Genomic DNA, 15,862 nt, shown 5'->3' on the forward strand with positions numbered 1-15,862 from the left:
TAATAGCTATTGATGACAAAAAAATTGAAGTCCAAATTTTATTATATGATACATACCTTTATTGTACTGCTAGAAAACTATCCAGCTAATCTCTTTCATGTTACATCTCATATGAACTGACTGTCATTAAGAAAATTGTGTCTTCCCAGTTCTATTTTGCCCACTGTATTTTGCCATTAAATGTGCTTTGTTCATTATGCTTTTTTTTTCTGTTTCAAATAGGTAGTTTTGACGTCTTCAAAAACATAATTACCCCAAAAATAATGATAATAATGGCCACATATTTTCCTAGATTCTCTCAAGAACAGGAATGAACAAAGGAATACCTGAAATTTTGAAGTAGTCTGTATATTCAGAAGAAAAAGAGAATCTTCTACGATATAGTACACTTTGTCATCATTAGCAGTATAACAGATGTCCTTTACATTTGTCTTTGCTGAAAGTTCCCATATGGTATGATTATTGTCTATGTCAGTAAAAACCAACTTGTTGGCAGAAACAGTTATAAGAATTGGGACAGGGAAAAGATCTGGAAGGGAAAAGGCACAGCAGAATTTACAAGAAACATTCTAGACAATAGCAGTCATTCATAAGGAAAGCAAGTACAAGATAAAAATAAATGGTGGCCCTGCACAAATTATAGTTGGGCGTATGTCACAGCAAATAAAAAAATAATGAGATGCCTTCTTGTCATCGCATGCAAACTCCTAAGATTTTTTCAATGGCATCGTGGATGCTTACCTGACAAATTTAAGCCTAGTGAAAGCAGATTTCCTCACTTAATTACTTTTAACAGCCCAACTAAAATAGCCTATGATCTGTGGTAGATCTCTAACTCTCCTGGTTGCCTTTCACAGCCCAATTAGAAATATTCTATGATCTCTAGCAATATGCAGATTACAGATCAAAACCTACTGTACCATACTACCCTGGAGTTGCCTAGAAAAGTTAATTTAACATAGCTTTAAGGAAAGGCTTGAAATTCCTGAAATTTAATCTAATTATAAGAAATGTGTTAATCATTTCATGTCAGAAGCTGTAACTATTTCCTCTGTAGTATCTACTGTAGGGTGGAACAAACGTCACACAAAGCGTCAGAGGCTATCTGATTACTAAATTCCTGTACTGTTGATTTCACCAGCTATTACACACAAACCATGAGATGGCATCTAAGTCATCCATACCTGATGAATTCCTCTCTGCTATATCAGATAAAGGTCCTGGACCCACAGAAGTGAAGGCTTGCACCTGTGAAACAGGAGATTGTTATATAGGTTAAATAGCGATGTAAATCACTGCATTCGAGAGCACGTAAAGCCATAGTTAATGACAAAACCAGAAGCAGATCCCCTGGCGGCTCAGCTAGGAATATATGCATGTGCTCTGTTTGACCTAAGGCTGTTCTGCTCAGTTCAAAGGCAACATTCACGGTTGGACCCATGGCTATGAAGGATTTTAAGCAGTGGCCCAAAGAGTGACAATTCATGCTGCATCTATCAATTAGAGCTCAAAGGACAACAGACAATCTTGTCTCCTTCCCCAGGCTGGAGCAGTTCCTAGTGTTGGTTGATGTTGCTACACACGTGGTGTTCTTCCCCATCAATACCCAGCCTATTACACCCTCTTGTGTTTTTAACTTTTCTTTGAAGTACACATTCTGTGTGTTTCAAACCTTTTATCACAATGAAAATATGACCTTTTGTCAAGTTTTAATATGGAAGTCTCTTTTTATGGAAGCCATGTGAGTCCTTGCATTCATCCAGCAGTGGAACTTCTCTTGATCTGTGGCTCTGTTTTAATAGTCTGTCACCCTCCATCAGCTCAGCTGAATCTGTGTTTAACTTGCAGCTTTTAGCAGTGGCTTTGGGAGACCTCTAGAAAAGCTTCTTCTGGGCCTCACCAAACTTATGTAAGATTGCAGCATTGTTTTGCACCTTATTTAGTGAACAATACAATATGTTAAGCCAGGTATCCAAAGGTGAGGCAGTGAATCAGCAGTTCCACAAGCAGAAACCACAAGTTCTTGCCCCAAGCCCAGTATCATCTCCCAAGCAAACATGTCAGGCTGCACTGATAACATCTACCATCTAGCATGAGATAAGCTCAGTAATTTTTCATACCTGAAACCTTACTCTGAGGCTAGGAAGCACATCGGTGAGAGAAAAGAACATCAGGGTGGGTTTGATATTGCTCGCATTCCACTCTGTGAAAGTGTCAGCAGTGCCATTCTGACTCAGTAGTTGATAGTAAACTCTGAACTGCGTTAATACTCCGTTGTCCCTTTCAGGCCTGTCCCACCTGAACTCCACAAGGACTTTTTCATCACTTTTACACAGGTTATTTTGTAACACATATATTCTAGGGTTTGTAGGGGCTGAAGGAACTGTATAAAAAAAAGATCAAAAACACAGAGTGCAGTACTATTAAAACACAAACTCTACTTCATAATTAACTCTTTCAGTTTTGAGCCTGAGCTTTACAACCCCAATGCTGACAGAGACAGATAGCAACTGGTGAGGTGTAAATTAGAGAATAATATCTGAAACTTCATGGTAATTCCTTTCTGGTTTTCATTGGTGTGTAGGTATCTGATTTTAACTTGCTTAGCAAAAGAAAAAAAAAGCTGTATGAACAGAGACAAATGCACTCCTGCCCTCAGACTGGGACATATCTATTTAGCAAAGTCATGTAGGTAACAATGGAGCTGCAAGAATTTTCACAGTATAGAGTGTACTCTATCCCCCTTCTAGCCACTTCAAAATCTACTGCAGCTCAGAAGCTTTCTCAGCGCTCCAGTCACTCAGCACTATATTTTAGCTGACTTAACTTTGACCTGCATGAGTTCAAAAATAAACACTGAAGTAAAAAATGCGTAACCTTTATTAAAAACTTAATAAGTGATTAATGTATTACATGCAGCCTTTGATGGTCATTGTAATGGATCTCAATTTCTCTTTCTTGCTCATAGTCATAGGCACGTGGTGAATATACTGTCATGCACTTTCTGTTCCAAATTCTATTGCTGCAGCTGTATGCATTTATGTGTGTGTAGATAACTGCCAAAGATACTCAAGAACATGTCCTTGCAACTCTGCCTGCAGCTGACTAGCCCTGAAAGCTGCTCATTCCTCTCCAGGGTTTCACTTGCTGACGCAGACCTGGTCCCAGTACCCATTACAGGTGAGGAATGAGATTTAAAATTCTAGTACCTCCTTCAGGGGCTTGAAGCAATACAGATGTTGGTAGTGCCTTGCCCCAGTATGTGTATGGAGTGACGGTAAAATCAAAGAGTGCAAATGGTTCCAGCCAATCAACTTGGTAGGATGGCACTGTCAGGTTATGGGGATGGAGGCACCATTCATTCTCCACAGTCTGTGAATGAAATAAAACAGAATAAAGTAAAACAAAACACTGGTTTTCCCTCTCAGAAAGGCCTTCGGTCTTCCAAAAGTCCCCTCACCAAGCTGGTCAACTAATTCAAACAGAGCTCCTCTGCCTGTGAGTGATCGTTGTTTCACCAACTCCTGTAGCACTGTAGCGATGCGTAGCAATCTGCTAGCAATCTGCCCTTTCACTTTAAAGAACAGCTTGTCAAACGTGCTAAAATTAAGTGTGGATGAAGGCTAGATTTCACATTCAGGCAAAGGCTGTCCCACTGGCAGCTCAGAGGACACTTCTGTCTCTGAGTTACCGCGAAAGGCTTTCTCACACTTTGCGCACTGGGAGCTCCTCACCCGCACTTCACACCACAGTAGCCCAGAGCTACTGCTAAGCCCATGTTCCTCCTGTGCTGGCCTCCGTGGTGTAGAAACAAGACAACTTGCTTTATATTTACAGTTTAGTTTGGTTGCTTGACCGATTTGTAAATGCTGAAGAAGAAACAAACTGTATTTCTGTTTAAAAATAGATACATTGGCAAGCAGATGCAGTAATACGTGTAGATAATAAGAAGGGAATGCACGAATATCCTCACTTGCAGAGCTTTTGATCCCACGCAGTAAAAGACAGTTCCCCATTCCACATTTGTGGAGGGACTCCAAGTGATGTGAAAACTTGAAGAATTTCCTTTAATCCTGAAGGAAGACTCAGGCACTGAATCTGGAATCACTTTTGGTGTAAAAGAAAAATTTCCTGTCCATAGAGGAAGAAATAATAATTTAAAGAATATGAGCAATAGGTAGACTTTTCAAACCTGACTTAAAACATTAAAGTACTATGGAAAATCCTGTAAGCTGTCATTAGAAACAATAAACACCACCACCATGTATTCTTTTTAGCCATACCCATCAGCTTTTATAATTGTGCGTTACCCAGGTATAGCCTGATATATTTATTAATAAGTTGCTGTTGTTCCTATCTTTCATGAAATAACTAAAGAATTTCAAGAATGAAGAATTACAGGCTGACAGTGAATACCTTTATTGGGGGGTTTAGATAAAGAAAATAATGTACCTGGCAAAGGTTTAAGTGATGTGTGAACAAGGGTAAAGGCTGCAAACTCTGCTGGCTGGGAGAAGGGAATGCTAAGGCTCTGGTTGACTTCCTGAGTTGTAATGAACTGAAGATTATTAATCCAGAACAGACGACCACTGTAGTACTCCACTGCACCCTGAGATATTTCTGAAGTACTCCAGGCTGCAAATTCTGTGATGATGGCATTACCACAACTGTTAAAACATGTACGAAATTAGCAAACTGAAAACACAGGTGTAGAGACAGCAAGCTTTATGCAATGTTTGATACTTCGATAACTTCCTTATCATTCAAATTCTTAATACTCATGTCGGAGGCAGGACAATGATTCAAAAAGTTTTCTTTAAGTTCTCTACAATAGAACACTTTTCAGAATGGCACACTGTAGTAGCACCTGCAAAACAAAGCCTTCATTCCCTTGATTTCATTAGAAAACAATTATAAAATGGCTTAATATTCTGATAAATGGATGTAGAAAATTATTTTGAAAAATCAGCCCACCTGCTCTCAGCAATTCCACTGAAACAGGGGAGTTTACTTCACAGCATGGGATTCATTCTACTTCATTAGAGCAGCTCCCCAGATTAATTTGACCCTGGTAGTTTCCTTGATAACCTTCCATTATTTATTAAATTCTATTAGCATTTTCCTCCACTGGCATCACTGGTGATTTAATCTGTCTTGTTACTTCTATGTCAAAACTTACAGGCCTTTTTTTGGTCCCAATTTATCTTCTGGGTAACAGATTAAATATGTTGTAAGAGGCATCATTTTGCCATCTCAGAAATGTCTTTCAGCTTAGACACATGCTATCCAAAACAAATTTGGAAAAGCTTTGACACGCCATCAGGTCCATTAGGATGGATTACTTCTAATCTCTCTATTCTGGCATGCCAGGGACAATGATTTATGACTGCCAATTGGTTCACAATGAAGCTGCATGTTCTAGCTAAAACTAATCAACATATTTTGATTCTTTAAATGTTTACCATTAATCGTAGCAAGTCTAAAATCAAGCAGAAAAATTAGCTGATTTCACACAAAGCCAGCCTGCAACATTATGAGCACATGTAAATACAGATACTGTTCAATTAAGTTTAAGACATTTAATGTGATGTTTGGGGGAGTGGGGAGGGAAGGCACTCTCCATATAAAAAGGAACAAAAATGCAGTTTCGCGAGCTACCACTCATCATGCACTTGGCACTTATAGAACAAATTACTGTTTTTCCCAAGGTCTTAGTATGTATTTGAGCTGAGCCATAAACATGGGTTTGGTCTGGTTTGTTTTTTAAACTTTGCCTTTGAGGAATAATGAAGCCATTTCATGCTCAGCATGACGAAGAGGAAAGCCTGCTGCATGCTGATTGCTCAGGTGAGAAAGTGGTGTCAGCTTGAGTGGTGTCAGTTCATCCATGCAAGATGAACAAGTTACAGCTCTAGGCGCTTGAAAACTGTCAGCTGTTGTAAATGCCAGGATGAAATAGACAATAAAGATTGATTATTTCCTAAAGCTAAGTCTAAAAATTGATAAGCATGACCTCAGTTCAGCTGAGCATCCATACTGTGTTTCTCTCACTGTAAAACCATGTCAACAACCATCTCACTGTGTAGTTTGCCATCAGCTAGGTGTGGTCATTAGCTCTTCTTTTGTTTATTGTTAAATTGTAACTAGGGTGTTCAGCATTGGACAAAATTTGTTTTTAAAGATTTTCACAAAAACTACAAAATACAGGCTTTCTTACCTCTGCTACACATTTACTTACCCCTCTTTGCAAAGAGAAACTCTGTATAGGTTTAGGCATAGACTATCTTGCACAAGCCAGTAAAGAAATCCGTAGGTGAGATCCAAAGTTAAACCAAACACCTAAGAAAAAAAGTCCAAATGGCAATTTGAACATGCCTTCACTTCTGAGGTAGAAGCCCTTAGGCATAACTGTTGTCTAGACAGCATCACGAGTAAGTCTTTGGCAAAAATAACATTACTACAATGAATGTTTACTTTAACACAAAAAGGAGTAGCACTAGAAAATAATCAGGTCCTCGGTGGCCACCTATTTATAGCAGCTGATGATTTTCTAGATAGCATTTTATGAGCATCTGTCACAGTGTTCATCCCTGAAGTATCTGAGTACTTCAGATATTATGGCAATAGTGTATCAAGTGATTAGTGAAACTAACTATCAAAACTTCCAGAACACCTCTGGTATTTTAATATTCTTTGTCAGAAACAGGTGGTTGATATCCAGTCTGAAAGTCAGAATCATTTTATGAAAGAAGTATTTCAGATATTTTGTCTTTGTTTTCTAGCTTTGATTTTATGCATCGAATATTTAACATGTTGCATTTTTTTATGGAAAATACATGCAAAATTTTTATTTATGTATTTGGTTAAACAGGAAATTCAATTATTTACATTTTGGTAAATCATTTATTATTAAATAAAGGGTCAGGGGAGGAAATTAAACAATCTTCCTGTTCATTACTGCAATATTTCATCTTCATCTAAACTAGGTGCAAGATTTTTTGTTTATTTTTAATAGGATCTAATATTCAAAATAAAACTTTCTTGCTTTTGGAGTAAACAACAGATTCAATACCATATGCAAAAATAATAGAAATCAGCTAATAATCTGCTCTATGAGTAACAAAGAATTTGCTTCCACAAATTAGTCTGCTAAATGTTATCGAGGTCAGTCTATGTCATGTCATTAGCACAGCTTACAAGTTATTAGGGGCCTCTCTGAACATGTTTTCCAGCAGCTCTCAAACTTCTCGTCTAAACACTAGTTGTAGCTATTCTTTTAGAAGCTTAATATTCCATTATGGATGTAAGTGGAGCAGCCTTTTCGGTTTTTTAACTCTTCATTAATAAACTGCAGAAGATGATGACAGGAAAGCAAATGCCATATCACTTAGTTGTCTGTTGGTCCTTATGTAATCACATTCTTGACATGTTTCTGTTGACATTGTGTGTCAGAAAATCAAGGTTTGAATGATTGCTCCTGTAGGTTTTCCTGCTAAAAATATCTGTATGTATGTGCCTGAGTGCATATTTAATCAAGATTGTTATATTTTACCCCATTTACCTATTCTCCCTCCCATGCTCAACACCACATTACATCTTCCTGAATCTACCTTGCTTTTTTAAACATTTGGACCTTCTTTTCTTGCCCCACTTTTTTTCTGCAATTATTACATTTTCCCATAGACATACCCATCTTATTTCTCCTGGTCTCTGCATCCCCATTAATAAAAGGCAAATAAATACTTGTACTATTCATATTCAGGCATTAGGCAGTAATTTAACACCTCCCTTTCGTTATGCTTCAAAAATAGACAAACTTTTTCCATTTCAATGGAGGTATTAGTCTCTGGACACAATATGTAGTTGTGATCGTGCAATGTAACTCTACATCATAAGACACAACATAAATTTAGCTACTTGAAATACACCTTGACTAGAAATATTGAGGCCACACTTAGAAGGTCCTGGCCCCTCCCGCATACAACACATTTTGCTGCTCCCCTGTAAATTACTTTTGTCCCAGGTATATCATACAGTGCAAACAACTTACTAAGTGCTTTGGAAATTCATGACAGATCCTAAGATGGAATAAATCAGAGTAGCTCTGCCAAAATCAATCAAGCTATGCCAATACACACCAGATAAGCTAAACAACTGACGAAAATAAAATAATTGAATAATTGTCATTAAAGGATCTAGTTTCTCCCAAAGAAATTAGACTTTCAATGCTCTGCCTTCATATTTGTTTAGGAAACCTGTCATCTCCATAGTAGACCCTTCTATTCCTATCACTCAGATTTCAAGCTAAAAGGAGATACAGCTATATACTGCTGAAGATCCTGTACTGACCAGCTGAACAGCAATTCTTTATTTGAAGAACAGCTAGTAAATACCGGTAAGAACCAGTTATGTAGAGAACATGCTCTAACTGTTGGATAACAGCAATTAACCGTTACGTCTGTGTTTTAATATTGAGGTAAGAGTTACTCTTTTCAGGATAATGGACTCCATTGTGCAGGGAAGATACATATTACTACTTCTGCAAACATGTATTTGTATCTTCATATGGGATAATAATGACCAGATTGATAATTCCACCATTAATGAATGTTGTACTGCCCTTTTATTCCTGATGGGTTTATTCTGGGTTTTATTTTAATAAACAAACACCTGTCAGCTATAACTGGTCACTTCTCAATCTAGACATTTTTACTTGGCTTTTTTCCTGTACACATCACGGCAGGAGGCTGAGTTCAGGAAATCAGTGCATAGATTAGGGGCAGCACAGAAGCAGGAGAGGAGACGTTTGTTTGTAGGAGGTGTGAATAAGTGGATGGTTGAAGGCTGATATCACTGACATAGAGAAAGGTGCAGAAAAAAAATGACAGAAGCAGACAAGCAGTCTTATTGCTGCCAAGGTTCTTGAAAACAAGAACAAGAAATTTAAGGTTAGCATGAGGCAATTCAGAGAAACAGGTAGTGAATCAAAAGAGAAGGGCAAGGAAGGTGACATTCACCACTTAGAATAAACTGCAAATTGTCAATCCTTTGCAGCAGATCACCCAGAAGACCCGTGATAAGTGTAAGTGTGCTGTTGAGCTTGGACAGCATATATCTTCTCATGAAGACAGTCCACATCAGCCAGCTTCCGTGGAGAGGTGTGGAATATACAGTGACCCTCTGCAGCACAGACATTTCTCGCTACATGTGACAAAAGTTTTTCAGTTCTTCTGTATTTACATTTACAAGTATAGCTGGTGCCACACCAGAACCAGCTTTCCCTCTCCTCCCCAAACCCTCATGAATGTAACAGGGACCTGTGAGATCAGCTGGCGTTTCTAAATGTTAATCATCTTTCAGAGACTAAGCCAGGCCTGTTTGTTGTTGTTTCGGTTGTTTTAGAATCAGAGAAATACCAGCTTCATTTCCTTTGGGAAAGGAAATTGAAATGTTCTGGGGAATGGCACAAAGCTAAGCAAGAGACGTAGATCTCTCAAATTTAGAAAGGATCTTTAATAGAGAACCCGTCTTCAGGTAAAATGGAAGCACAAATTGTAAGACAGATGGAATTTTTAAAAAGGCTTCTTTAGCAAGAGCTGTGTTTTAAAGAAAGCTGTTGCAGCAGTAATATATCTAAGTTAGCCTCTTCTATGACAGTCAGCTTGGGAGAGAAGGTAAAACCCCACACAGGCAGTGGTTTGAAGTGGGGAGCATTCATCTTTTCTTTGAGAGAAAGCACTTAAGTAGATGGGCGGTCCCTCAGCCTGACTGGCTCAGGACACAGCCTGGGAAAGGTTCAAAGGTTCATCAAACCTGATGTGCTTCACTGGGTCTGCAGTCCCAATCCCACTGACTCCGAGTCCTCCAGTCCCCGTTATAGCAGTAAGGGGTTTTCTTGCCAGGGAACTGGGTCATCCATCACTTTTCTCCCAGCTACGTGAGGAGGCGAAGGGAGGGGAGGGGAGGAAGCAAGCACAAGAATGGCACCAGTTGCCAGTCCTTGTCTTTCATCAGCACAGGCAAAGGCTGTTTCTGCAGCAGCACCTCTGCAGCCTGAAGTGCCACTCTGGTGTCCCTGACAAGTGTTTAGCCCCAAAACTGGCTCTGTCAGGACCTGTGAGGTGGAGAACATCACAGAGGAAGCAGGATGCTATGGACCTCCAGTTCCATATTTTGATGGGAAAGCCAGAACTGACTCCTAGACTTCAGCCATTTGGAAAAAGCAAGTACCTTTCACATATGGGAAGGAGCAGCATTACAACTATAAGGACATCTTTAATGTCACAGTTTTTTGCAAGGGTCTGACTTTAGAATTACAGGCCAGAATTTCAGTACAGCTATTACATGATTTAATTCTTACTCTGTTCTCAAAATCATATAGCAAGAGTGGCATGTTATTTTTCTGGTCATAATATGGTGATATTGACAACCATGAACACTGACTATATTCAAGAGATCTAACTACTAAAACACAACCTCAATTAAAAAAAATAAAAATAAAAATCAGTCACCTGTTTACCAGAAAACGGTAGCTGCTCTTGTAACATCAGATACTCCTCTCCATTCAGTCTTGCGCTCTCCACTGAATACATTGTGGTCCAGTATAAATAGCCATTTAGAGAATCCACTACTAGATTCTTCACTAGGAACACAACATGAGCCACAACATCCATATGGCCTGCCAGTAGTGATTTTCTGTAGATCTAGGGACAAAAGAATTGCTTTTAGCATCACACCTAAATCATCAGCCATGATCTATTGAGTATACATAAGTGACTTTTCCGCAGCTGTTTAGCAGAAGCTTATGCAAGCCTTAGGCTTTCAAAGCCTGAACCTTTTGCATTCAGAGTGTAAGGATGAAGAATAAAGCAAAATTATTAGTTAGTGTTTGCCAGAAAGCAACAAAAGAAAAAGCTGAAGTGTCTCTTCCCCTTTGCTTTCCCAATTTTGGCAGCCTTCTGTCTGACAGAGTTTCTCACCCACTTCATATTCACTATTCACAAGTGTAAATGAGGGTGCAAGGCAGTGTGAAATCTGGCCTTCTAGCTCCAGTTTTTAAAACAGCTTCTGACTTTGCACTTACAAGAAATGAAAGGCATAATTTGACAGCACTGCATAAATTAGCACTGCAATTTTGAAGTCAGATACCTTTTAAATAATTCACATGTCAATGTTCCTGATATGAAAATGTACAAAGTGCAATTGTAATTATTTCTTATCTGCAGTGATCTGCAAAATATCACAGTACAGAGGCCATTCTTGAAAACCTCTGTGTAAACAAATCATGTCAAATTTGCTGCGTATACAAGGATTAAAATAAAGTCTATCTACTTCTTAGCTGAGCTCAACTTGGCAGCCTCCATTTTCACTATCTTCACTTATTTTTACAATGTTGAATCCAACAAAACTGTTGTTAGCATGTTTGATTTGACTGTTTTGCACCTGGAGTTCAGTATCCTGCAATAGTGAATATTAGTGAACATTTTACCCCAAACTTTTGTATAACTCTGGAAAATCACACAAGGAAAGAAAGGCCTTCTTGTTCTACACTATAATAGCAAAGGTCCAAATGCATCTCAGGTTGCAAGTTGTAAGTATTATCTTCCCAAATACTGTTTTACAGGCTTTCTTATTGACTTTACGGGGTTTGGGGTTTTTCCCTATGAAGAAGTGCAGCTACACCTACCGTATTTGCTTTGCCAGACCAGTACAAGCATTGACCCAACCAATCAAAGGCCAACACCCTTGCATTTCTGATGTCAGATACATAAGTATTCTCACTGGTACCCTCTCTTCCGTTCAATGACCAGGTCTGAACTTCCCCCATGGAATTAATCCAATAAAGAGTGTCATTATACCAGTCGAGGTCTTGAAGAAGAAAAGGGAAGATATTAAGCATTTCACAAACATGTAAATGAATAACCATATTTTTTTTAAAGAATAAAAAGTAGCCAGACACTTCAGGTTTTTAAAAATCAATGCAAATGAACAGTTAGGCCCAATTAACATTAAGACAGATACTTCCTAATAGGAATACAATGTACATATATAGTACATATATAGCCCTGATGATTATGTGTGTATGACATATATTGGGATGATGGAGGCACAACTATTTAGGTCAGAGGTGTGATTTTAGCTCTGTTGTAACTGTGATGATGTCAGTAGGGTTTCCCTAAGGATTAATTTGAGCCATGAAGTAGAACAAAGAGAATGGCCACAAAGCCTTGGATCAGTGAAACCTTCTCTGCACTGCACTGCATTCAAGTCTAGACTGCTGCAATGAAAGCTCTTGTCCCTCAGTTCTGTTGATGAAATTTATGGAGAGCTAATAAATGCCAACAAGTCTGTAGCAGCAGCATGCAGTTTATTTAGTATTTACCTGAAATATTTCTTATATGAGGATAGAGGAGTTCTCCTGGCCCGTAGCTATCCAGCCGCTGCTTCCAGAGACCTTCAGCTCCCACTGCCAACATATACGGTTCTTCTTCAGCTGATAAAGAAAGAAAACTGCAGTTGTGCACACCAACAAGCAGTTGATGTATAATACTTGTATTTCAATATCAGGGGTTCCTGTTTCTGGAAAGTTATAGAAACACAGTTAAAACTGCCCCTGCCCTGAGGAATAATGGACAAAGAAGAAAGGCATGAAAATATCATAATTTGAGAAACTCAGAGATTCAGGGCAGGTTTAGATCCAGAACAATAAGGCAATTTGGAACCCTATTAGATGCCTAAACACTAGTGTGTTTGGTCCTGGCCTTACTGATGTCAGGCAAATGTGACCCTTAATCTAAAGTGCCAGTCCAGTACCTTAAGTTGAAAGCTATTTTCCCCTCAGACATAGGTTATTATGAGTGAATTAGGTTTCAAAAAACATTCCAAAAATCTACAAATGTCAGACATTGTGCACACATCCATTTCCCCCATTATCTATGCTAAAACCAAGAATTTTCAGCTTCTAGTGAGCCTGCACTTTCCCATAAACTGTCATTAACACCCAAGGCACTGCTCAAACTGCTTCATAGAAATTACTTTACAGAGCACAGGAAAGGAATAACACCTCTCATACCCATTTATTTGATACTGTATCAAATAATGTGTTTGATAGTGTATTTGCATCAGAAAAATGTGTATAAATAGTAATAATAAATACATAACATATAATACCATTGTTGTAGTTGAGAATCTTACTACTTTAAATAAAAGCAAATTTCCTTATCCTGTATCCTTTAGTGTTTCTAAGACAATCCTTTTTGTGTCCCTCATTTTGCAGTCTTTGTCCAGAGCCTGGGCCTCACCAAGTGGAAAGCTGTATGCATAACTCGTTCTTCATTTCTCCTGGGTGACTAAGCAATTCTTACCTTCTTCTAAAGTTGTGCCTCTAAATGACTCCGACCATGGCCCTTCACCAGCAGGAGACACAGCTCTGACTGACACTTCATATACTGTGAAGCTGGCCAGCTCCTTCACTGTAAACCTAGTGTCAGTAATGTTTGAGATAACCCATTCCTCCTCAGATGGATGCTGAGATGATATTTTCACATCATAGGTCCAGTTCTGCCAAGCAGATAGACCTGTGAGAGCAAACAATCACGTTCTTACAGAGTAGATGGCTGTTAACAAAGATACACATTCTTTGAGAAAACTGTACATTGCAGACTCATTTCAAAATTGCCAGTATTAGGGGAATTAGGAAAGATATAAATAAAAAATTTACACTTTGTGGCTCTGAGACCAACCAAGAATAGTGAAGAATGAAGTTGGAAGAACCAAAATTTTCCCCAACCAGGTAATTTTCTGCTATTTAAATACACATACACAGAGGCTAGAGACCGTACCACAGTCACTGATCAAAAGCCGTTACATCTCTGGCATGCATTTTCTGTGTGATATCAGCAACCAGTATTACTCCTACTTGGTATCGTACTCAAGATGGAGTCTTGCTTAAAATCCCTTGCAGATGACAAATGAGTTACCAATATAAACTTGTATTAACTTAGCCAGACAATTTAGTTATTTTACTGGCAAATCTTGGGTTAAATTTTTCAAACTGAGTTAATTCCACATCTTCCAGCAGGATCAGCTATTGAAGTCACCAAAGCCCAGCATCAGGAAAAGGGAAACCAGGAAGTTATTCCTCTAGAAAGAAAAGGACTGGACTTTCAGGAAGAAATGACTGAACTTACTGGTTCCAATAGTGTGTTCAGGTGGTGTCCAGCTGATCACAGCTTGGTCCAATCCAAATAGTGCCATGACAAGCCGAGGAGGAGTTGGTAAAGGAAAAGGCTGAGTTGATGCCCCGTAGAAAAGCAAGTTGCCAAATCCAAAGTACTCTGGATACGCCAGATTGCAATCCACAACATACTCATTGAAGCTAGAACTCCCCACTGGAGAGACCTCCTCATGGAAAACTGCTCGGCCATCTGTGACAGTAAATGTGTTATCCTCATAAACAAAGCTCTCCATGTCATTGAGTGGCACGTGTGATCGCAGCGTGTGAAATTCTGAACCATCAAGAAAACCTGACACAAAGGCCTTTTCTGTTTTGTTGAAGAAAATAAGTCTCTTAGATTGGAAGTTGATCATGAAGTCTCTCAGAGCGCTGGATTTCACTACTGGTGAAGCTGTGGAAGCAGTGCCAGGGAAGAGTGGAAGGTTTGCTCTGTATATGCCATCCTCCAGGAGAAAGAAAATATAGCTGGCCATGGAGCAAAATAGACCCAAGTAACTACAGCGCAAGAATTCTGTAGATGAGTCACAAACATCTTAACAGCTCAGAGATGTGCCTGTCTTTACAGAGACAATAGGAAAATGCTTTTGGTGCTATTAATATACATCCTGGGAGAATTAAGCACGTCATTTTTTACCTTCTGGGGATTTGGCTGGCAGATTATTGGAGAATATTCTTCCATAATACCTCAAGTGTTAAGCATGGACATTTAAAATGCATAGAGCTTCATATTCATAAAAGCAATGAATGTCTGAAAAACAAATTTCTGCACTGGCAATACTTTATCTCCTCTGCTAACACCCTAGGGAAGAAAATGCAGAAGACAACACTGCATGGTGTCACTGTTGTTCCAAAGGTTTTGTAGTTTGTTATTTGTTGCCAATTGCACTTTTGTTTTGGTAGGGGAAGAGTTTGAAACAGGAACCTAGATGACTAATGAAGTGAAGAAAATTAGAGAGGAGCTTTATAGCACCTTTGACACCAAGTGCTCGAAGGACGACACTTACCCATTATAGGGATCAGCTATAACCTTCCTAGGGGATGTCACATAAAGAGGAGTGATGTCTTCAGCTGCCGTGCAGTTCTCTAAATGGCAGACATGTATCTGAGGAATGAGAAGAAAAACTGGTGATGCATTCATAGGGCATTTGCTAATAAGCAAACAAGCTGACCCAAGATTCCTTCAGGGAAACCAGACAATGAAACACCTCTCTCACAATCCTATGTGCTTCCAGGCTCCTGAGTTGTCAGTCACCCGAGTATAACACTTGCTCAGTGTGGCAAGTATGAATGCATCCTTGACAGCTTACCCTGAAAGAGCTGTCTGTCAGTCATCCCCCTCTTCCTACCTCTAAGCTGGAGGGAAAAGCCTTATTTGGGGTTATAAGCAAACTGTGCTTTGAAAACGATCTAGCAGGGAAGGGAAAAGGGGGAAGGAAATGCTTTTCTGACCCTGGGAGCAGTACCTTGGGACTTCTCTCACCTGCAATGGATTCAGAAATCCCTGTCATCAGTCTGTTTGTCTACAGCTCATTTGTATCTTTTTCTCACTATTGCTTCTCCTGCTCCCTGTTCCCTGAGCAGTAAGCAAAAAATCAGACATGGCAAGAGGCTTGCCAAAAAAAAAAA

The 15,862-nt window shown here is 39.1% G+C and overlaps 1 protein-coding gene across 12 annotated transcripts in view; it reads right to left on the reverse strand.

Moving 5' to 3' along the window:
• ROS1 (ROS proto-oncogene 1, receptor tyrosine kinase) overlaps nucleotides 1-15,862 on the reverse strand; it is an 87,323-nt gene that overhangs the window by 56,010 nt on the left and 15,451 nt on the right. For 10 of the 12 annotated variants that reach the window (XR_008576597.1, XR_008576595.1, XR_008576596.1 and 7 more), the window contains 13 exons: nucleotides 15,241-15,338; nucleotides 14,190-14,701; nucleotides 13,365-13,577; nucleotides 12,383-12,493; nucleotides 11,687-11,868; nucleotides 10,512-10,703; nucleotides 6,239-6,339; nucleotides 4,453-4,667; nucleotides 3,974-4,131; nucleotides 3,210-3,372; nucleotides 2,121-2,383; nucleotides 1,185-1,248; nucleotides 327-529 (listed from right to left, as the gene is read on the reverse strand). Coding sequence is in view for 7 of the 12 variants with exons in the window: in XM_054822123.1 (XP_054678098.1) it covers nucleotides 327-529; nucleotides 1,185-1,248; nucleotides 2,121-2,383; nucleotides 3,210-3,372; nucleotides 3,974-4,131; nucleotides 4,453-4,667; nucleotides 6,239-6,339; nucleotides 10,512-10,703; nucleotides 11,687-11,868; nucleotides 12,383-12,493; nucleotides 13,365-13,577; nucleotides 14,190-14,701; nucleotides 15,241-15,338 (2,475 nt within the window). In the remaining 5 variants the exon portion in view is untranslated. Of the gene's footprint in view, nucleotides 1-326; nucleotides 530-1,184; nucleotides 1,249-2,120; nucleotides 2,384-3,209; nucleotides 3,373-3,973; nucleotides 4,132-4,452; nucleotides 4,668-6,238; nucleotides 6,340-10,511; nucleotides 10,704-11,686; nucleotides 11,869-12,382; nucleotides 12,494-13,364; nucleotides 13,578-14,189; nucleotides 14,794-15,240; nucleotides 15,339-15,862 lie in introns of those variants that run through there. The other 2 variants (XM_054822129.1, XM_054822124.1) reach the window with 2 other exon arrangements.

The sequence above is a fragment of the Grus americana genome, chromosome 3 (genome assembly GCF_028858705.1).
Source record: "Grus americana isolate bGruAme1 chromosome 3, bGruAme1.mat, whole genome shotgun sequence".
In the NCBI taxonomy this organism is placed as follows: Eukaryota; Metazoa; Chordata; class Aves; order Gruiformes; family Gruidae; genus Grus; species Grus americana.